Source organism: Ciona intestinalis, chromosome 1 (assembly GCF_000224145.3).
Source record: "Ciona intestinalis chromosome 1, KH, whole genome shotgun sequence".
NCBI classification, from domain to species: Eukaryota; Metazoa; Chordata; class Ascidiacea; order Phlebobranchia; family Cionidae; genus Ciona; species Ciona intestinalis.
Genome location: NC_020166.2, coordinates 7,516,133 through 7,537,603, shown reverse-complemented (window position 1 = coordinate 7,537,603; position 21,471 = coordinate 7,516,133). Strand labels below are relative to the sequence as shown.

Here is a 21,471-nt window from a genome sequence, read left to right as displayed (position 1 = left end):
GTCGGTAAATGTCTTGCCCGAGGACACATATGCCCACAATGGTAGCAGCGACGAGCCTTGAACCCATTACCTCTGGGTTACAGGCAGGCGCGCTAACGACTTTGCCACGGCGTCGGTCGTTAGTGGTACTATAAATGTTATAGGGACAAAGCATCTGCTATTTGATAAAGCAGTCAAAACCGAATAGAAAACGAGTCCAAATAGTCTATAGGCGTTCAGTCTAACTTGAGTACGCAACCTCTGAAGTCAATCTATACAACATCTGCTGTGGCAGCAAAAGTAGCATGTATAGGAACTCCGCATCTAACACCCGGTATTTACAACAGTACGTTACGCGTGACACTACCGTTACATAACAAAATACATCAGTACATCAACAATGACGTTTTCGGTTTCTGTCAATTAAATGAAACCACAATAACAATTATGTTTGTTTTTCGGTTTCTACTATTTTACAACGCAGTTGAACCCGGATAAACAATAAACATTTCGGTTCAATCATATTTGCCACGGGGTATGGGTATACATAATTTAGCGACTGTTGCCATCTGGGTAGGCGTATATACCGTTTAGTTTTTAAGGACACGATGATTAAGTGTTTTTGGTGCCATGGTGACAGGATTTCAAACCACGCAGTATCACAATCATGATTCACATAGCACGTAGCACTGCCAATAGGCGGTTGGAACGGATCCACCTCCCTCCGATTACGAAAACAAAATAGAGGAAAATACATCAGCAGCCGGGTAATAGGAAAATGACGTAGGACATTACAACCAGCAGTCTGATATTGTAAGTGACGTATTATGTAGTTAAATAACAGAAAGTCATATATGCAAATTCAAACGTTTGGAAAAATCACCCTTTACGTGGAAAAAAGGTTTAAAATCGATAGCTTTCCCCGGAATAGTCAAAATTAAAAGCAGTTAAAGGAATGGTTTAGGGGGGAGATAGACACCTTCAGCAAATAATATTAAAAAAACGAATTGTGTTTTAAACAATCACCAACGGCCTATGTGAGTTGTGAGGATATGGTTTTATAATTTTTGAATGTAGTTTGTTCCAAATGATAAGCTGAGAAATAAAAGGTCCCACCTTACTGTATTTACAGTAGGATGGGAGAAGATGGGACACTTTTTAACTCTATTTTCTCGTCCCATTTAGTGGTGAACAAAGAACATTCAAAGAAATATGAAACTATGTCCTCATGACTCTCATAGACCGTTGTTAATTGTTTAAAACACGATCAGAATATCTGGATATTATGTGCTAAAGGTGTCCCATCTCCCCCCACCCTACTATATAAACAGCTTTCGCGGTTATGCGTACTAAAAATTCAATTCCAATCAGTTTCAATCTTTTTTCTAATTCAAAATTCTACTTTATGTCGCAGTATTTTTTGTAGATTCTTTACTTTTTACGTGTGTCTGATATTGCATTAAAGGAAACATGACAAGAAATCTTCTGATCGCGTCTATTGTCAACATGAGCCTCGGAGGACTCTTTATATTAATCGGCTTTGTAACTCCGGCGTGGGTTATTTTTACTGACGGTTCGGTCGGCTTGTTGGGCGCATGTACATATTCTAGATGTGCAAGTTACAGTAAGTAATGCTTTGGCTTCAACAACTGCATAATATATTTCGTAGTTTAATAACAGCTATATATATTAAGACGGCGATAAACAAATTCAACTTTAAGCAAAATAATAGTCATAGTACGGTGGGGTAAGATGCAAGCCATTTGTAGTAAAAGTAAACAAATAATATTTACAGAATTATATACCGAAAAGCCCGCGTTTCCAAAATAGCATTACAATTGTTAAAAATACGACCCAGAAATATGGTATTTCGGTTCTAATGGTATCCAATCTTGCCCCACAGTAATTTGAGTGTATACGGGACACCTTTAGCACATAATATCCAAACATCGTGATCGTGTTTTAAACAATCAACAAGAAGTCGTGAGGACACGGTTTTATATTTGAATTTTCTTTGTTTACTGCCAAATGATACGAGGAAGTAGAATGAAAAGGTGTCCATCTTTCCCCACATTTCTGTAGGTGCTGACCATGCCTAACTCGTATAAAATGCACATTTTTTTGCAGTCAGTCGTCCGGCAAAGTTATCGGCTGCTCTGGCATTGTTAGTTCTCTCGTTCATAATGGAATTTGTCGGAGTTATTTTAGTTGGGGTTGGATGCGGGTGTTCTGGTCCAAAGAAAAATCTGATTTTGGGTGGATCCGTACTCTCTATTGTATCAGGTTTGTACAATGTCGTAAAAATACGTTCTAAATTTATAATTTCCCATGGTTTAGTGTAAATTTGTTTATTTAATATAGAGAATATAAAACTAGCGGTTATGGAAATTCGAAATAAAAACGTTTTATATACAACTTTTACCAGAGATCTGTTATTAATTTCGCTATATATGTGCAAAAATGCAATTAGAAAACTGTTTTCGTTTTTATTAAATAGGGCTTTATTAGATTTTAGATGTCTATACGACAAGTATACAGCACCGTTTGTGCATCAGATACTTATAAAACATTCCCACTTTACAACAGTTGTAAATATGGCCCGATGTGTATTATTAACGCCGAACATTCCAAATGCATACATTTATTCGTAAAATAACATTTCATGAGAACCATTATTTATGTCCACAGCATTCTTCGCAGTCGTTGGGCTCGGAGTCGCTGTTTCATATTTCTTCAGCGTTTTCTCCACTGTTACCTTGGGCTATAGCTTCGGAATGACACTGCTAGCCGTCATATTGGCGGTGGTAGCTGGAACACTGGGGATCAAAGCTTACAAGACATTTGGTAAATTTTAATATCCGTTCTTAAGAGAGAAATTGAATTTTAAACTTGATTTCTAGAGAACTAGGTGTTTTTAGAGAGGGGATTCTGAAACGGAAAATCTCAAAATTTCTTACTTGGACCAAATAAAACCAAAATCTCTTGTTTGCCACTTTTTGTTTTACACCTATATAACCTAGTTGATTATCTACAGATATATATGCTTGTGTATACGAAGTATTATGGGGTGGGGAAAGATGTGACACCTTTTTATTCTATTTTCCTGTCCCATTTAGTAGTAAATAAAGAACATTCGAAGAATTACTAAGCCCTATACCGTTGTTGTTAATTGTATAAATTACGAACATGATAATTGGATATTATAAGTTAAAGGTGTCCCATCTTACCTTCCAGTACTAAACGTTGTAAGATTCGAATTAAGCGTCGCTTTAACGTTTGATTCTTGCTAAAAAGTTACTATATATAGTAGGTTGGGGGAAGATGGGACAGCTTTTCATTCTATTTTCTCGTCCCATTTGATAGTAAACAAAGAACATTCAAAGAACTATAAAACTGTAACCTCAGGACTCCCATAGACCGTTGTTAAATGTTTAAATCCCGATCAGGATATTTGGATAATACGTGTTAAAGGTGTCCCATCTTCCACCAACCCTACTATACACATTAAGTCAAGTTTCCAATAAAACCGTAAGACGAACTACATTAACCGTAATGACTGGGAATTTCTTATTAAATGTTAACAAAGTTGCTGTGCGCCTAAAAAAAACTATGTATAAATAAAATAAAAATAAAATTAGCATTTTAACTAAACCATACATAGAGCATATTTTTTCTCGATTTTGTTTTGCATTTAATTGTGTACCTGTCAATTTGCGAGTGCACGTATATAAGCATATAATAAATCATTTAATCGGTTTATATGGGTATATAAATTTCTACATTTTACAACAACATGTAGTATATGTATTTAAACTTGGGTGTTCTCTAATTGGTAAGTCACTTTAGTATTTAATATATTTTCAAGTTTAGGCGTGTGACGTTGCAAACATTTAGTAGCATTTGGCCATTGCCCACACACGTGTGTGTGTGTGTGTGTGTGTGTGTGTGTGAATAACTTACTTTATCCTCGCGTGGCCGGAAAACGTCAGTCGTTATAACACGGGTGTTTATACACCATTTGGCGGTTTACGAGTTACCATATATTGTCGGTTGGGGGAAGATAGGACATCTTTTCCGTCTATTTTCTTGTCCCATTTGGTAGTAAACAAAGAAAATTCAAAGATTATAAAACCCTATCCTCATGGCTTTCATATAGATCGTTGTTAATTGTTTAAAATACGATCAAGATATTTGGAAATTATTTGTTAAAGGTGTCCTATGTTACTTTATAGGTGATTATTTTTTGTTGATTTTTCCCCTTTTTTATGTAAGCCTAATAATTTAAACAACCAATTAATTACCACTGGGTTGAAGCAACTGCCGTTAAATGTCTTGTTCAAGAACACATACGCCCACAATGGTAGCATGGACAGGCCTTGCACCTATTACCTCTCGGTTACATGCACTCGCGCCCCGACAAAAGGTGAAACTATATTTAATCGAATTGTGTATGGAAACTTCCCAGCGTTAGTATAAACTCTTTGTGGTATCAAGGCAAGGAAAAACAGAAATCGGTTAAGGCAGAAGGCGCTATAAGTTATTTATATACGACAGAAACGCCCCACTAATTATTGGGCAGACATTTTATTATCTCAGTATTCCCTTAGACTCTTTGCAAAAAAATGTCAATACACACACGGTAACAACGGTAACACAATGCCTATTAAACGGAATAAACCTAGCAAGTGTGATACTTTCTATGGTTATAGCTGTTATAGCAGATAACTCTGTCGGTATTCTGTAAGCAAGACTCTTTTGAGAGAGTAAGAAAACATATAAAACAGCTGCAATTCGATCTTCAAGTAAAAAAAAATAAATAAAATAAAATCATATGGAATACAAAACCGACTTCGTTTGTATTCGAATGAATGCATCGGCTTATAGCTATACGACATCAGCAGCCTTTTTCTCTCATGAATATATTTTGTCAACGTCACAATTGTTCATTCCAATGCCTTCTTCACAAGCAGATTTACGCATTTGTCTAAAGCAAATTGTTTATTTCAGCCAGTTGAGGCGCAGCTATCCGCAAAGCGTAGTTGTTAAAACAAAGATTCAGATAATTTCGTTAACAGTGTCTGGTGATGCAGTGATGCACTAGCAATCATCATTTTTTTTAACGTTTGTTTTCAAAAGTTATGCCTAGTTTTTAAATGCAGCGTATGCAATTTTGCAAGATCAGTTCATGTTTATTTCACTCCTCATTTTGTGGAAGTACTTTGCAGAAAACAACTGATTTTTTACGATTTTACTTAGTTTTACGTTTGCTCACTTCTCTTAAACATGACAAGAAATCTCCAGATCGCGTCTATTGTCAACATGAGCCTCGGAGGACTCTTTATATTAATCGGCTTCGTAACTCCGGCATGGATAATCGCAACAAACGCTTCGTGGGGCTTGTTGGGCGCATGTGGTTATTCTACATGTATAAGTTACGGTAAGCAACGCTTTGACTTCAACAACTGTATTCCATCTATACCCCTTATAGTGAAATAGCGGGTTTATGTTGTATATTAGAGTGGGGACACTAAATCACATTTTGCCCAATACTTTCAAAATAAAAATATATGACGTTATTTGGGTGATACCTGGAATTAGTACTATCATATCTTTATTAATTAGCAATTCCCAAAAAGATATCAAAACACACAAGGAGTTATTTGGCGATTCGCACAACCGGTGTAATTTTACAAATTCGAAAACAAACAAGACGGGACAGTTAAGAATCCTTGTTAGTTTTGAATAATAACTGAGTTTCATTATATTAAAAATCATTTATTCAATAAATGATTTTTTTTATTATAAATACGCGTAAATATCACGAAATAATATTAAACGCTTCGAAAAACAAGTTTAGGCATTCTTTTCTTGCCCTACACTGCTATAGTTTTTACATGTTATACCCACATTATAATATTATATAAAAAAAATGTGATTAAACATTGATGGTTATTGTTCAAACATCAAATAATAAATATTGTATTTTACAAATGCATATCAACTAGTAATAACAGACAATGGATAATATTGATTAACAAAGTTTACATATTTTGGGTATTACTATATATAGGCCTACACTAAGACACTTCTCATAAATTATCTCCAAGTGTGACTGAATTTCGAATACAATTTTCATATATTATTTTGGTATTATATCGGTATGTTAAATTTTAATGAACCCTAAAGTATAAATTGCTGAATTAAAACAAAACCTTTTAAAGTTTAGCAACGAAATCCTATACAAAAATGCAATGTGGGGAAAGACGGGACAAACAATTAAGTTATTTTTATATTAATAGTGTTCTGAAACTTGAGTTAACCTACCGAAATTAACCACCTGATCTAGCTTGCCATGTAAAGTTTATAAATACAACTATAAAATTATATTTTTCTGTTATTAATTTCTATGCTTAATTAAAGTTATATTAATCCTACGTTTGTGGGCGATTTTTATTTGTAAAACTACTTCTTTGCAGTCAGTCGTCCGGCAAAGTTATCGGCAGCTCTGGCATTGTTAGTTCTCTCGTTCATAATGGAATTTGTCGGAGTAATTTTAGTTGGGGTTGGGTGCGGGTGTTCTGGTCCAAAGAAAAACCTGATTTTGGGTGGATCCGTACTCTCTATTGTATCAGGTTTGTAAAATTTCATCAAAGTTACAAATGGATTGTTCAGAAGTTTCTACACCATGTCATATAGTTGGATTAAAAAAGCTGATCAATTAAAAGTATAGCCTACGCTAGGTCGTTAATTATATTTGTAAAACATCGGAATTTTGTCTTGGAAAACGGTTTTGCCCGCTCTTAAGTCTTGGTTAAATGCTATACACCAATATGTTTTCGTTAGCAAAGAGTGCGCGTACAGTGCATTCAACTTCAGCCGGTACTGCATTTGTCATTTTCCGTCTGTATTGCATTCTGTAAGCACCAGGATATGAACAATAAGACAAGGATATGAGGAATACATGCATTGTCTAACATCTTAACATCCCGGATACACTCATTAGTACGATCAGAGTTATTGTTTCCATAGGAAACGTAAGCATTGAGTTATAATCCGACTGATTAAAGCAGCACTGAATTAATTTTAATGGTTGTTCAGTGTTTTGATTAGGCTGACGTTTTTTTCCAGTGGCGTCTCGTAATAAAACATAATTATCCGGCTTAGAGACAAAGTAAGAAGAAGAAAAATAATGAGGCAGTCGCTGTTACCGTTGTGGGCATATTTGTCTTTGAGCAAGGCGAACCTTAACGACAATTGCTCCAACCCAGTGGTCATTAATAGGTTTTACAAGTTATCAGCCAAATGTAATAAAAATCCCTCCAAAATATTCACCCACAAAGTAACATACACATAACTCGTAAGCTGGCCCGAAGTGTATATGAAACAGAACACCCGTGTTATGGACTGTGGTGTTTTGGTCCTGCGAGGGTAAAGCTAGTTACATTTATTCATACAATCGGCCATATATATTACTATGGGGTAAAATGGGATAATGTTGGGTTCCTATTATACGATGTGGTTAAAATCATGTCCTATTTTACCCCACCCTAACAAAAAACGGTACGATCGTAAAAGCAAAATTGGTGTTATAAAAGTCGACAGCTCTCTAGTCTCTAGTCTACAACTATTAAAATAAAAGCACCGTCCCTTTAAAACCAGGACCACTTGTATTTTTTAATATAAACCATGTTTTATACGTCGACAGCATTCTTCTCAGTCGTTGGGATCGCAGTCGCTGTTTCATTTTTCTTCAGCGTTTCCTCCACTGTTACCTTGGGCTATAGCTTCGGAATGACACTGCTGGGCGCCATATTGGCTTTGGTAGCTGGAATACTGGGGATCAAAGCTTACAAGACATTTGGTAGGAGTTATATATAGCAGTGTTGCGTAAAAGTTTGTTTGTTGTTTAAATTTTTATCAACCTAATATTGCCCAAACAATTTGCTTCCTTAAGTTAAAGATTTACGAAGTTTCCGTACGTTAAACACCGCACATGCGTGACTTGTTAATGCGCAATTTAATTTAATGCGTATCTTACAGGTACCTTGGTATCTGTTCGCGTATATTATCCATTAGCAACTTTTTCATGGCGTTTCTGCAATGGTGTAGTGGGGTGGGGGATATGGGACAACTTTTCATTCTATTTTTTTTGTCCCACTTGATAGTAAACAAAGAACATTCAAAGAATTATAAAACCAGATCCTCATAACTCCCATAGACCGTTATTAATTGCTTAAAATACGAACAAATATTTGGATATTATGTGCTAAAGGTGTCTAGTTTTCCTTTACCTTATACATATACACGTGAGAAAGCTGAGAGAGTTGGAAAAGTTTAAATAAACTAATTCGAACACTTGTTTTCCAGAGTCGGAGTAAAGGTGTTTCAAAGAAAACCGCATATCGCCATTATTCATTTGAACCGAATAAAGACTTGGGAGTTTCTTGTTCAGCGCGGCTGTGCACTTTTTTTTATTTGTGTAACCACATAAACAAGCTGTCTTCGTGTATACTAAATAATATATCATTTTTAACCATGGATTTGGGTGGTATTTTTGTTATTTTACCTTCATTTTGAAACTGTGTTAAATTACGGGGACTAACCAATTTTAAATGGGTCCGGAGTCATATTATTTACGGAAGCGCTATGCATTTGCTTACTCACTAAGTCACAAGTGTGTATTCATTTGGAAACCGAATTAAGGTCCAATGAATATAGTTTTACTTTTGCATCAAAATTGTTCCCGCACAAGCTTAATTGTCCAATTTATGGAATGTGTGGTGATTTCTAAATGATGTCACAATGCAGATACAACTGTACTTTAGCTATTATCGCGCTGATGTTCCGATAAAAAAACTATGTAACCGGATAGCGAGAATCTTTTATTGATGTGAACGTTTCACGCAAAGGGTATATTTAAACCTGGGCTTGCATTCGGTATGTCACTTTATCTTGAGCAAGTAATAAATTTAGGCTTGCTGCATTGCCAAACACTTTGTGTATGGCCACCACTTGTAAAAGTAGATTGCCAATGCCAAGTAGAGCATATACCAAGACCTGTTCATCATAGTGCTTGTATAATACGTCTCCTCATAATTCCGCATGGACCATCTAGTTTTGTCATAAACCACCAAAGCTCGCAAACGCCGAGTTTGTTTCAAAATTTCGTTCAAAGGATGAAAGAAATGCACCTAAAGAGTTAGGACGATTACAAAAACTACTTAGCCTAAAAAAACTGAAAAGTGACCTGGTCGTGAGTCTTGTAATGCTCTCCTAAATCGAGCGGTTCCACGTCTAAAATCATAAACACTTTACGCGTACTCCAATACGGATTGTATATACACACATGATACGGTCCTGCGCGGAAAGAAATCGATAATTGTGGCGTATTGAATGCAGAAAAAGACAACGAAAACGGTAGAATGCAATAATTATATCCAACAAAACAGTTCTTCGTTTTTTGCCAACTTCGTTTTGGGGGTTATAGACTTACTTCACTCGATCGTGTCTTTTTTTGACTAGAGCAGTATTCACAAATGTTGAAACCTTTGCAGTTGGTGTTACTATATACTATGTTAATGTATTTGTTCGATAAAAAAGAGGGTGGTTTCATTCACAATGCTGTTGCAAGCTCCATAAAATGTATATTTAGTATTCTTCATGCCAATTCTTGCACTACAACTTTGGTATACACTTCCACTTATTCTGTCTACAACTTCCTTACACAGCTGAGTTTTTAACAGCAACTTACATGACCATTGCACACTATGATTGCCTGTTTGCTAAAAAAACTTATTGTAAATAAAGTAAATCCCCCTAAAAAACACACACCTTTGGGCCAAAAAAATAGTGTTATAACGACTGTCTATGTTCTGTCATATCTCATAGGTAACCATCAATCAAGGAAGCTAAAGGAATCGGGTTAGAATCTTAGGTTTAAACTAAGTACTTGATTATACCATCGATACACAAGTTACTACTGTTTACAAAATAGTTTTCTCTTACCATCTAGCTTAGCTGTGGCGTATAAAGTCCCAAAAACTCTCTTTGTTTCCACGATAATTTTGTTGTTTGGATCAAAAACTTTCACCAAGACTGTTTCACCAGATGTTTGCTGGAATATCACGGTAAGATGTGCATAAGGAAATCACACACTTTTGTATTTATATTACAATTGATTTGACAAACTCAAATATGAGAGAGTTTAAGCGCGGAATAGAAATTAGAACAATACTAAAGTATCGCTTTGCACTAAGTTATAACAAATGTACTAAAAACCAAACAATACCTAAATATTAGTGGTACATTTTTTAAGTGAGTTATTTTTATTAGACAATTCACAGAATGGTTTAAATGGGTAATATTGAATTAACAGCAGCACACTACAACAATAACCGCTTGTTTCATCATGTTAGCAGACCTGGGAGGGTATTCTCAGCTACCGAGTTTAGTCGTTCACGGTAATTGTTGGTTACCACCTTTTTTGATTAGATTAACTAAAATTGAGTCGGAGTTTTTTACATTTAATCGGCCGACTAAGTTTCTGTGTATTGTTTATTACAGAAGTTATTCGGTCAAAATCGATTAAAATTTAATTTGGGCAACTGAACAAGCAAAATCAAATTTAGCTGGTGACTAGTTCGGTTAGTAGCCAAGAATACCATCTCTTAGCCTACCTTAAAATCAATAATTATATTGGAGTCTTTTGTTACATTCTGAAAGTAACAATTCTCGCCAGTTTGTAAACTCAGTGTATAATACTGAAGTAGGTGATTGGTCGTCTCTGTAGATACCTTACCACTTTTGCCAGATGCTGTAAAAATAATTAATGTGTTGTTGGTTTGATATTTTTAAGTATGTACATGAATAGGCATAAATGAATGAATGAACTTAACTAAGCTGATTTCAAATCACTTATAAAACATTTTACTGGCAAAAAGTTAGTAAACTGTATAGTTTTAAAATTAGTTTGTTATTACATGGTAAGCATTGGGAAGTGGGTTGCCTTCCACTAACTTGCCTCTTTAAATTAATTAAACCCTATTAAGAGAAATAAACAGGCTAAATCAACTAAAACCAAACAAACTAAAGGGGGTAAATATTAAATAAAAAAATAAAGTAAATAAACTATAAGAGAAACGAACAGGCAAACAAACACAACTTTCTAACAACATTATTGCTATTATATGACTGTACGAGCTGCATCAACATCTTACAAATTTACTCCACTCACCAAGGTGACGGACTCCCAACTCTTTGTACATTTTCTGCGCTGCTTTATCCATTTCATGATCATAAGGAACGTGATGATCATGAAACTCGTGATGGTTAAAATCATGATCATGATGCCCATGACTATGAAAATCATGATCATGGTGGTGGTGAATTTGGTCATGATGTGAATGACTGTTATGACCGTGATGCCAATGGTGGTGATTGTTGGACTTTTTCTCATCATAGTGTCTCTTAGCTTCAAATAGATTAAACAATGCTATACATTTAGTTTGTGTAACAAAGTCTTATTAACAGACAATTTTACTGATAACTATTTGATGAACTTTTTGTGTCTATAATCACACTGTTGGCACCAGTATAGTAATTTAATTATTTCATACATGTAATGTAAATCCTCGCATGGCCGGGAAACAACAGTCGTTATCACACGGGTTTAACACCTCGTGTCAGCTTACGAGTTACCATGGATGTTACTTTGTAGGTGATTATTTTTTTTAACTTTTTTATGTATGGGTGATAATTTGAACAACCCATTAGTGACCACTGGGTTGGAGCAATTGTCGTTAAGTGTCTTGTAACGGTAGCCCGTAAAAAATGGTAGCCGTAGAAATATTACTATTAAATAGTAGCTGACCTTGTTCTCTTTTTTCGCTATGTTCCTTTAAATAGTCATCCACATGTTTATGTAAGTCATCATGATTATTATGATTAATCCCTTGCTGTTTCATCTGTTTTTTTGCTTTCTGTTTGGAATCTACAAAATAATTATGATATTATATCAAATGCTGTGTAAACAAAATTTATTTTTTAGCTTTTCAAGACTTTTTAAAAAGGATTTGTGAGAGTTGTACACAATATTTGGATTTGTAAGACCTTTGTAATGCCTGCGAAAGATTGAATTGGGCCAACTAATAAATCTTAAACTGCCCAAAGTATACTTAGTGGAGCAACCACACTTGTTTTCTTGCAACTAAATGTATCCTGTTCTTTTTTAAAAATTTAAAATATTTGTTAATTTTTGCTACCATAATCGAAGAAACAAATAAAGTTGTTTTCACAGTAAAAAAATATTAACATCTAAATGAACACAGCACCTGCATGCTTGTGAGCTGTATTCATTAAATCTTTAGCCATTTGATGATGATCTGTTTCTAGTTTCTTCTTCTCATGTGCTGTGAATTAAATCTCAAACGATTACATACTGATTTATGACTTGTACTTGCAATTGCAAAAATAATATGTTAGGTAACAAAGATAAACATTATTGATATCATAATATTTAAATTTATCCAAACATTCTGCCAGCTTGCAAATATGACTCCAAAGATTCAATAAAGGTTAAAATAACCATGAATAAAAAAAACAACCATAAATAAAAAAAAAAACAGTTCTGGTAAATCTAGTTATCACATCTGGTAAAACAAGGTAAAATAAATGGAAATTTAGTTGTGTTTTCGTTTTAATATTATAAATTTACCCAATTGGTGGTGTGCTTCTTCCATTAGTTTCTTAGCATGACCAGAATGCTCATGATTTAGAGTGTGATGGTCTGATGTTTCTGTATGGTAGACCAAATGTTAAAAATTTAAAATTTGTCCGGCGCTGTGGCAAAGTGGTTAGCGCGATTGTCTTTAACCAAGAGGTAATGGGTTCAAGGCTCATCGTTGCTACCATTGTGGGCGCATGTGTCCTTGGGCAGGATACTTAACGTCAACTGCTCCAACCCAGTGGTCACTAATGTTTTCCTGCTAATGCGAGGATAAAGCAAACTATGATGTATTCTGACTGCTAATTATCCACCAAATAAAGATCAAACCTATTAACTTCACTTTACACACACAAATATAATTTTAAGAAGTGTAATATTTTACTTTTATAGCTATAAAAATACCAACTTGATTTTAATCCCTTGTTGTCTTTATGAAGATCATGAGCGGGTATTTTAGAATTCGCATTTTTGGTTTTTTCTTCTTCCTTCTTTGACGCTAAGCAGTTAATGACATTTTCAAATTTATAAATAACTATACAAAAGCAAGGCCGTTATACAGTGCATATTATAGCATGTCTTAATGAAAAATGTTTGAATTTATTTCAAATTCTCATTTTGAAAGATGCATAAATACATTTTAATTTTTAAAGTCATAATTTATCATAAAATGCCATTTTCTATAAAATATAAGTTTTACCAAGATGTTTATGTGCGGCATCCATAATCTTCTGAGCATGCTGATGTTGTTCATGATCCGCTGACTTGGACTTCGATGGATCTAAATAAAAAACCTTCAGGTATTCTTTTTACGTATATTTTTGTAAATTTAAAAACTAAAACATAATCTATTACTAAGCCATTCATTCACATTTATTGTGTTTGCTTTTATCAACTATTCACATATAACGCAATATTTTTTAAATGTTGTATAATTTAGTGTCCAAATTTATGATAAGGCTAATATGATTAACAGTTGGAAGTTTCTGTTGGTATTATCAACCCATGCGCACATTTATGAGAATCCATTATTTTCTTCACATGATCATGTAGGTCTTGATGATGCTTTGAATCGGATGCCTTTACTACAAAAATATTACAAGTTAAAATAAGATTAGAAACCAAACACAGAAATAAATAAAAAACATAAAGTGCACAAAAATCTGCTATGATTCATATAACTATTCCAAATAAAGAATACTACAATTTGAAGTTCAGAACTATTTTTAAATTGTAATAAAGCATACAACAACGTGAAAAACAATTACTTCAATCATTGTAATACATACAAGGCATGATATTTAATTATATTATACATATGTAATAGGCGGTGCTTGTGTTTGTATGTTTAAAAAGGTTCATTTTTCTAAAAACATTTTTAATTTAAGGTAAAGAGATAAATGATAAAATATTCAATTTATGTTTAACTAAACAAAAACAAATTTTTGCAATGTTCATTTTTTATCAGATGTTAAATTTTACCTGATGGCTTATGTTTGTCAATTGTTTTTGAGTTAACCAATCGGTGAACTTCATTGTGTAGTTCCTACAAAGAAATACTATTGTAGTTTCAGTTTGTGGATTGTGAAAGAGAATTTACTCTTTATATTTCCTGTAGTCTTTCTGTTGAAAGATGGGTCCCATTTGGGACCCAAAATACGTGTTTTTCTCCAACATAATATATCAGTGTTTTCCTACTAAGATGCTACTGCAGTATGCAGGTTCATTTACAATAATTTGTGAGGTTATATCCACAATTTGTAGATTTACAACGCATCCCGGCGATTCTGGCAGTTTAAAAATCAACCAGCTTTTCAGTTTAATTCTTCTAGTTTTGCATTTTGATATTCATAAATTTATGTTTTTCTGGCAAAATAGAAACAGACCTACACACAAGAGAGCTTGGACCATAACAAACACAACACGGGGGGGCGCCCGTGATCACCGTTTTGCTTTGCCTCGCCATAAATTAAAACTATAAAATTATAGTCTTGATAAGCTTGAACTTTATCGGGACATAATATCAGAGTACCTGAAACACAATATTATTTGTAGCAAAAATAAGGAACCATATTTATATGTTGCGTAATTACGAACTTACGTTGTTCACGAAATAACCAGAAAATAGTTTTTTATATTAAATGAAAACCACTTCTAGTAAATAAACTAGATTTTCATGAGTTTTATATCGCTTACCTCGTGATAATAATGGTCGCAGCCAACTGAACAAAAACATAACAACAGCACAAGAAAAGTAAACATATCTATTCATCACCTCGCATATACCTGTATAGTTCAAATAATTTAATATGAAACTGAGAGTTCATCAAACGCTTTTTTATTCTTTTTACATTTACATTTTTTTTACAAATCAAACACATGGATATTAAAAATTTTTAGGCCGTCCACTGAAACTATTTTGCCTTCGAAGTTTTTGCTTGCTGCGTCTTTTCCTCTGACTTTACTCAGTATTGTTATCGTTCTAGTGGACATGCATACCATTTACCTGCGGTATACGATCCGTTTGTTCAGCTGGAGTAGGCTTTATAAGTCAGATAGTTGTACATATTCCTGTTATTATAACGGTATGCTAAGTGTCGGCTAAATATACAATAGCATGAGTTAACACGTCACTTATCCTAATAAAGCACATGTGGCCTTCAAACATTCAAACACCATTTCTTTGATATTTTTCACCATTTCTTTGATATATATAAAAAAAGACTCAATTTATTCTAACATTGTGGTAATATTAGTATGTCCTGGCTATTCTAACAAAACGAGTATTTTACCAGTAATTCCTATTCCAGTCTATATACTGACCTTACCCTACGCATTAATGATAGACCATAAATTGCCTACTGCCTAGTACACAGCAGGTAACTTTTATTAACGTTTCTATGAGGCATATTGTTGGCATTTAAATCCAACATTTCCTGATTGTGTGTTTCTTTGTTGGCTACCATATACGAGGCAAGAAAAGAGAACAAAAATGTGTCTACCTTACCCCGCCCTATTATATCTCAAAATAAACCAATATACTATTTATACGACGTTTATTTAATCCATTCCCTACAACAAGACAAGCACGGAGGCGAATATTAACCGCACGATTTCAAAATTACTGTTTTAAATAACCCTTTTGGAGTTACATTTCGTCATGTTTAGTTTCCTCTAGTTTCATTTCATCTTCAATCTTCTTAGTGAACAACTCCGCTTCTTCGAACGTCATGTTCCCTATTTAATAATCAAGGCAACCAAAATTAACACCTTCCAAATTGTCTATAACATTTAGAACTCTGGGGTAAGATGGGATATTGTTAGGACCCAAGTACTAAAATTTTAAATTGTGTTCTAAATGTTTTTAGCAAGAGTCGCGGAGCTACAGTTATATGATGCTGTAAACATTCTTTGTTCACTTCAAAATAGAACAAAAACAGCGAATGAAAACGTGTCCCATCTCACCCCATACTATGTTTAGTCTATTTTTCTCACCATACAGTTCCTTGTGGTTGTCAATGTAATATTTTACATGCTCATGTAATTTGCTGACGTCTTTCGCGAGAAAACGTTCTAAAATATAAGCGATAATCTCAGATTAAAAGCAAACCGAAAAATCGTCTGAAAGAACATGTTTTCTTAAAACGCCTTATAGGTAAAATATTTTTATTGTATCGAGTCCATTAAAAAGGTTTGTATATACCCTTACCTTTAGCTTTTTTGTCAGACTCGATTTGTTCGGGAGTTCTTTTTGTCCGAAACGACGTTGGTATAATTTCTATTAAACAGGTAAAGTACTTTCATTTTTTTCCGTTCACTTTAAATATGCACAAGATGTTGTTAAAATATTCTTTATATTGTAAATTCACCAACTAGTATTCTTATATTGTATAGTACAAAGCATGCACAGCAGCACTGGTTGGCCGTAACATGAGAAATTGGTGACCAAAAACCCCTAAAAAACAAAAGTTTTTCAAGATCTTACTAAAGGTATCTGGATGAAGGCCCGGAATTTGTTTGTGAATTTCTTTAATTCTTTCTGCATCTTTTTCTGTTATTCTCTGAAAACACAGCAAATAGTAAACCATGCTAATCTACTCAAAACTACCTTACCGGCGGTAGACCTGGTTTTTCTTCGGGCGGTGCCTGTACTTCTGCTGCCATACAAACCCATGCCGAAAACAGGAAAGTGACAAAAACTAAGACGGTGAATCTCATTTTTATAATTGACTCTGAACAGGCCCTTTGTCAAATTTAAATCAAGTGAAAAAACTGTACAGTTAATAAACACAGGAGAAAATGTCTTTACATTCTTTAGTACCTGTAAGTTTTGAGTATATAACTTATACAAGGGGACTATCGACTTGACCAGCAACTTCAGTCTGATGTAAACAGTCAAAATAAATCGTTTGAGTTCAGTAACTCCTTGGCAAAACTGGCTATAACACGTGTAAGGCGATGATACTGCCACAACTACCTTGATAAAATAACAAACCGTGTAGGTCTACACTGTTTTTCTAGCAGATACTTCACACTACAAGCACGTCATTGTGAGCTATACAACGATATGGTGCGACTACGAGTTTCTTAACGTTAAGGGAGAACTGGATATTTTTTTAATTGGTGTAAGTATAAACAGAAATGCCTAAATGCATCGACAGACAAATTACATTAAAAAACCGTCCGTTTTCTCACGAGTCCCACGAACCGTTGTTAGTTGTTTGAAACACGATCTGGACATTTAGATTGTATGTGCTAAAGGTGTCTCGTCTTCCCCGCCTTATACTACACGACTTTTATTAAAAAAATTTGACCTAAAGTCAATTCCAGTGAATCCAACTATGTATATTTTAAAACTTTCTTGTTTTGTTATTTCAATTTGAAAGGATCTTTTTCGTAGTGGTAGCTTTAAAAACTGAATTTTGAATGTTCATTAGTAACCAAATGAAAGAGAATTACAACCACATTTCTTTCAAGGACTTTATTCAAGTAACTGTTCCAACAGAACTTCAATTTGGTCGTTGTCTGTAAAAATATATTGCTGGTTAAAAACGTGTGCTTTGACAAGTGTAGTATAATTGAACAACATATGTATTTCATATAAATTATTAGCTATTAGGTAACGAAAAGTAATAAAAAAAATATTAAATATTTTCATCGTAATAAATTAACATCACCTTCTGCTTTCATTCTGTTCTCATTTACCCTTTTTCCGTCCCAACTAAAAATAAAAACAAAAATTTAATTTAATTTCTTAAAAAATGTAACCTGTTTGCCCATACTTAAAAAAATGTTCTTAAATGTGGTAAAAATGTATCAATTCAACATATAGTTGGGTGGGGAAGACGGAACACCTTTAGCACATAATATCCAACTATCCTGACCGTGTTTTAAATTATTTACAACGGTCTATGGGAGTCGTAAGGATAGATTTCATAATTAATTGTCTAAACTTTGTTTATTGCCAAATGAGACGAGAAAATAGAATGAAAAGGTGTCCTAACTTTTCGCATCCCACTGTAATATGCATAAAATGTTAAAATTGCGTTCTGTTTGTCCTGTAAACTAAACTGGGATTGTGGAGGGAGATTGCAGTGTAAACTTGGCCTTTAGTGGTTGGTAAACTATGTGTTGGCTGATGTTATCGATTTTTTAATTAAACTTATGAACATTCCTAAAACATATTTTGTCTTTTACATACTTAAATCGGGTAGGCTGCTTTTTTACTAGATTTCGCCTCATTTTTAACGTTTGTACTATCGGTGTCGGTGTCGGTTTTGGTCTCCAAACCCAAAAGCCACTCACTAGCTCAAAGGGAAAGCTCAAAGCTATCAGCAGTGTGATATGCAAACCTAATTTCATCATAATGAAAGGATCTGAAATTATTTTTTTTTAACTTTAACTAAACGAAACTTCGTCAAACATTATAAGTTTTTAACGTTTCTCAGCTAATCTATGGCGTTATAACTGCTGGTAGCAAGTTAACTGCGTTATAATGAAGGCTTTACTTAGTTAAGAAGGCGGAAGAATGGCGCTAACACCAAGCAGTCTCATGACATCCTCAAGAGATTGATCCTGTTCTTGATAAATGTTGGTTAATTTCTGAGAGAATAAATGGCGTGTGGGGAGTCTGAGATACTGAAAGAATATAGTTGACGGAAACTGTAATCCAGTACACGAATCTATAGTTTAACTTTAGTTTATTGTTTCAACAAATTTATTTTTGTGGTGGTTGCATTTTAAAATGATTTTTTGAACGTTGATTAGTAACCAAATGAAAGAGAATTACAACCACATTTCTTTCAAGGACTTTATTCAAGTAACTGTTCCAACAGAACTTCAATTTGGTCGTTGTCTGTGAAAATATAATGCTGGTAAAAAACTTGTGCTTTAAAATGTAGTATAATTGAACAGCATATAGTAGGGTGGGGGAGGATGGGACACTGTTTCAATCTATTTCTCCTCTAATTTGGTAGTAAACAAACATTTAACGATTTTTTTGGAAAACTTTACCCTCACGGCTCCCATAGACCGTCGTTAACTGTTTAAAACCCGATCAGGATATTTAGTTAATATGTGTCAACGGTGTCCCATCTTCCCCACTCTACCATATGTATTTTCTATAAATTTATTACTTTTCGCTATTAGGTAACGGAAAGGTAATAAAAACACAATATTTATTAAACTATATTAACATGACCTTCTTGGTCCATTTTGTTTGCTTCGACGATTTTTACATCCCAACTGAAAATAAAGCATAAATGCAAATTAGCTTTTTAAAAAAATGTAGCTTCTTTGCCTATACTTCAAAAAATATAATTATCGGGGATAGAACGTAGCAATAATGGAGCCTACTATTTCAACATAATATGCACAAAATAAATGTAAGAAGGTTAAAAATTGCATTCTGTTTGTCCTGTAAACAAAAGTGGGGTTGTGGAGTAAACTTGGCCTTAAGTGGTTGGTAAATGTATGTTGGCTAATTCAATCAATGTTTAAACTAAATTTATAAACCTTTCATAAAAGCATAATTTCTAGCTTTTACTTACAGAAATCGTGAAGTCTGACTTTTTACTGCTGGGTTTCGTGAATAAAATGCCACTTTCGCTAGCGGTGTCGGTTTTGGTTTCGGTTTCGGTGCACAAAATAAAACGCTACTCACTACCTCGAAAGGAAAGCTCGAAGCTAACAATAGCATGATATACAAGCCTACTTTCATCATATTGAAATGCTCTAAAAACTTAAAAAATTGACTTACACTTCGTCAGACATTAAGTTTTTAACATTTCTCAGCTAATCTAAGGCGCTTAGGAAGGCGGAAGAATGGCGCTAACACCAAGCAGTCTAATGGCATCTTTAGGAGATTGATCCTGTTCTTGATAAATGTCGGTTAATTTCCGAGAGAATAAATGGCGTGTGGGGAGTCTGAGATACTGAAAGAATACAACTGACGGAAATTGGAATCCAGTACACGAATCTATAGTTTAAATTTAGTTTATTGCCTCAATATTTTTTTCTTTGTTGCAGTACCAAGACAAATCTGAAACAGAGGTATATACAACATATAATTGAAGTAGAATTGTAAGAAAAGTGCTTTCTTATAACCTGGTCTAATCAAGCTTGTCATTCGCCAGGGCTTGTAGGAGTAGCAACTCGTCTGTAAAAGTATTACTGTGACTTAATGGCTAAAATGGTTGTGTCACATTAGGATATTGCCTATAACATGACTTAAATTATATGCTGATATGCACAGTGTCTTATATCACGAAAGAATGAAATTAACTTACTTTATCATCGTGTGGCTGGAAAACGACAGTCGTTATAACACGAGTGTTCTGTTTCATACACCCCGTGCCACCTTTCGAGTTACCAGGTATGTAACTTTGCGTATGATTATTTTTTTTATTTTTTTTATTTCATCACGAAAGTAAGTGAGAAAAATAAACGATTAAACAAAGATAAACCTTGCTGCATCTTCACTGGGGATGATTTGACATTGTAAAAGGGATGCAGTTTTCTGAAGGCAGAATGGAACACGAATTAACATGAGAAAACACAACTATTGATATTTATAGAGAGAGCATTATACGTTACATAGTATGGTGGTGGCATGGGATATTTTTAGCACATTATATTCAAATGTTCGATTCGTGTTTCAAACAATTAACAACCGTCTTTATAGTTTAGGTGTCGTGGGGATACGGTTTTATAATTCTTTAAATTTTCTTTGTTTACTACTAAATGCGACGAGAAAATGCAATTAAAAGTGTGCATCTTTCCCCACCCCACTATATATAAGAGTACTATAGCGATTGCTGGCGTGCAAAAACTGCTTAGAAGTTGTTTCTTACTTTACACCAGGCTGTCGGGATATGAATTTGTTACCGAGACCTAAACCAACACTGACGATCTCCACCGAACAACTAGAAACTAGCAATATCGTAAGATAGAAATTTAACCTTGCCATGATTTTTCTAAATAGAAACAAAATGCCATAACTTTTCAAAATGAAGCATTGTGTATTTTTACCCATTAACCTGTACCGTATAGCCAGCATCCAATTAAGACTATACTAACAATATTTCCTAGTGGTTTTTGCTATTACTTAAAGACAGGATATACTGTGCTTGGATTGTTTAACATTTCACTAGAAAATAAAGATTATTGAGCACGTACGTATAAGTGGTCATATAAGTTCATTTGTATTGAATAGTTGTTGAGCACGTAAGTGGTTATATCGATTTTTTCGTTAAACAGTGGTTCTTGTTGTT

At 34.1% G+C, this 21,471-nt stretch overlaps 4 protein-coding genes and 1 long non-coding RNA gene across 10 annotated transcripts; 2 read left to right on the top strand and 3 right to left on the bottom strand.

Annotated features, from left to right (window-relative positions):
* The first annotated feature begins 1,397 nt into the window (after positions 1-1,397).
* LOC100175559 lies at positions 1,398-3,738 on the top strand. Its single transcript, XM_002123007.5, has 4 exons — positions 1,398-1,603; positions 2,107-2,262; positions 2,668-2,823; positions 2,880-3,738. The coding sequence occupies exons 1-4, from the start codon at positions 1,450-1,452 to the stop codon at positions 2,885-2,887; spliced, it is 474 nt and encodes a 157-aa protein (XP_002123043.1). The 5' UTR covers positions 1,398-1,449; the 3' UTR covers positions 2,888-3,738.
* A 1,057-nt stretch (positions 3,739-4,795) lies between these two features.
* LOC100183307 lies at positions 4,796-9,124 on the top strand. The gene is made up of 4 exons (XM_002123169.5): positions 4,796-5,416; positions 6,456-6,611; positions 7,685-7,840; positions 8,347-9,124. Exons 1-4 carry the CDS (start codon positions 5,263-5,265, stop codon positions 8,355-8,357), a joined length of 477 nt encoding a protein of 158 aa, XP_002123205.1. The 5' UTR covers positions 4,796-5,262; the 3' UTR covers positions 8,358-9,124.
* LOC100185769 (histidine-rich glycoprotein) lies at positions 8,844-15,005 on the bottom strand. 5 transcript variants are annotated; one of them, XM_009864157.3, is made up of 13 exons: positions 14,897-15,005; positions 14,183-14,246; positions 13,714-13,785; positions 13,401-13,481; positions 13,110-13,199; positions 12,692-12,772; positions 12,309-12,386; positions 11,849-11,968; positions 11,213-11,449; positions 10,656-10,792; positions 9,985-10,093; positions 9,227-9,336; positions 8,844-9,170 (listed from the first exon to the last, which is right to left on the bottom strand). In XM_009864157.3, the coding sequence occupies exons 1-13, from the start codon at positions 14,960-14,962 to the stop codon at positions 8,949-8,951; spliced, it is 1,467 nt and encodes a 488-aa protein (XP_009862459.1). In that variant the 5' UTR covers positions 14,963-15,005; the 3' UTR covers positions 8,844-8,948. The 5 variants fall into 5 exon arrangements, with proteins under 5 accessions (XP_009862459.1, XP_002123416.1, XP_026690526.1 ...); XM_002123380.5 differs by lacking the exon at positions 14,897-15,005 and adding an exon at positions 14,591-14,701; XM_026834725.1 differs by lacking the exon at positions 14,897-15,005 and adding an exon at positions 14,587-14,607.
* A 734-nt stretch (positions 15,006-15,739) lies between these two features.
* Positions 15,740-17,165, bottom strand: LOC100180951. Of its 2 annotated transcripts, XM_026835713.1 has the most exons (6): positions 17,022-17,165; positions 16,814-16,943; positions 16,686-16,761; positions 16,410-16,478; positions 16,196-16,273; positions 15,740-15,937 (listed from the first exon to the last, which is right to left on the bottom strand). In XM_026835713.1, the coding sequence occupies exons 2-6, from the start codon at positions 16,916-16,918 to the stop codon at positions 15,849-15,851; spliced, it is 417 nt and encodes a 138-aa protein (XP_026691514.1). In that variant the 5' UTR covers positions 16,919-16,943; positions 17,022-17,165; the 3' UTR covers positions 15,740-15,848. The 2 variants fall into 2 exon arrangements, with proteins under 2 accessions (XP_026691514.1, XP_002123651.1); XM_002123615.4 differs by lacking the exon at positions 17,022-17,165 and having other exon boundaries at positions 16,814-17,002.
* A 3,015-nt stretch (positions 17,166-20,180) lies between these two features.
* LOC104266872 lies at positions 20,181-21,176 on the bottom strand. The gene is made up of 4 exons (XR_717763.3): positions 21,052-21,176; positions 20,665-20,717; positions 20,306-20,357; positions 20,181-20,240 (listed from the first exon to the last, which is right to left on the bottom strand). It is a non-coding gene; the product is annotated as an uncharacterized LOC104266872 (long non-coding RNA).
* Positions 21,177-21,471: the final 295 nt, after the last annotated feature.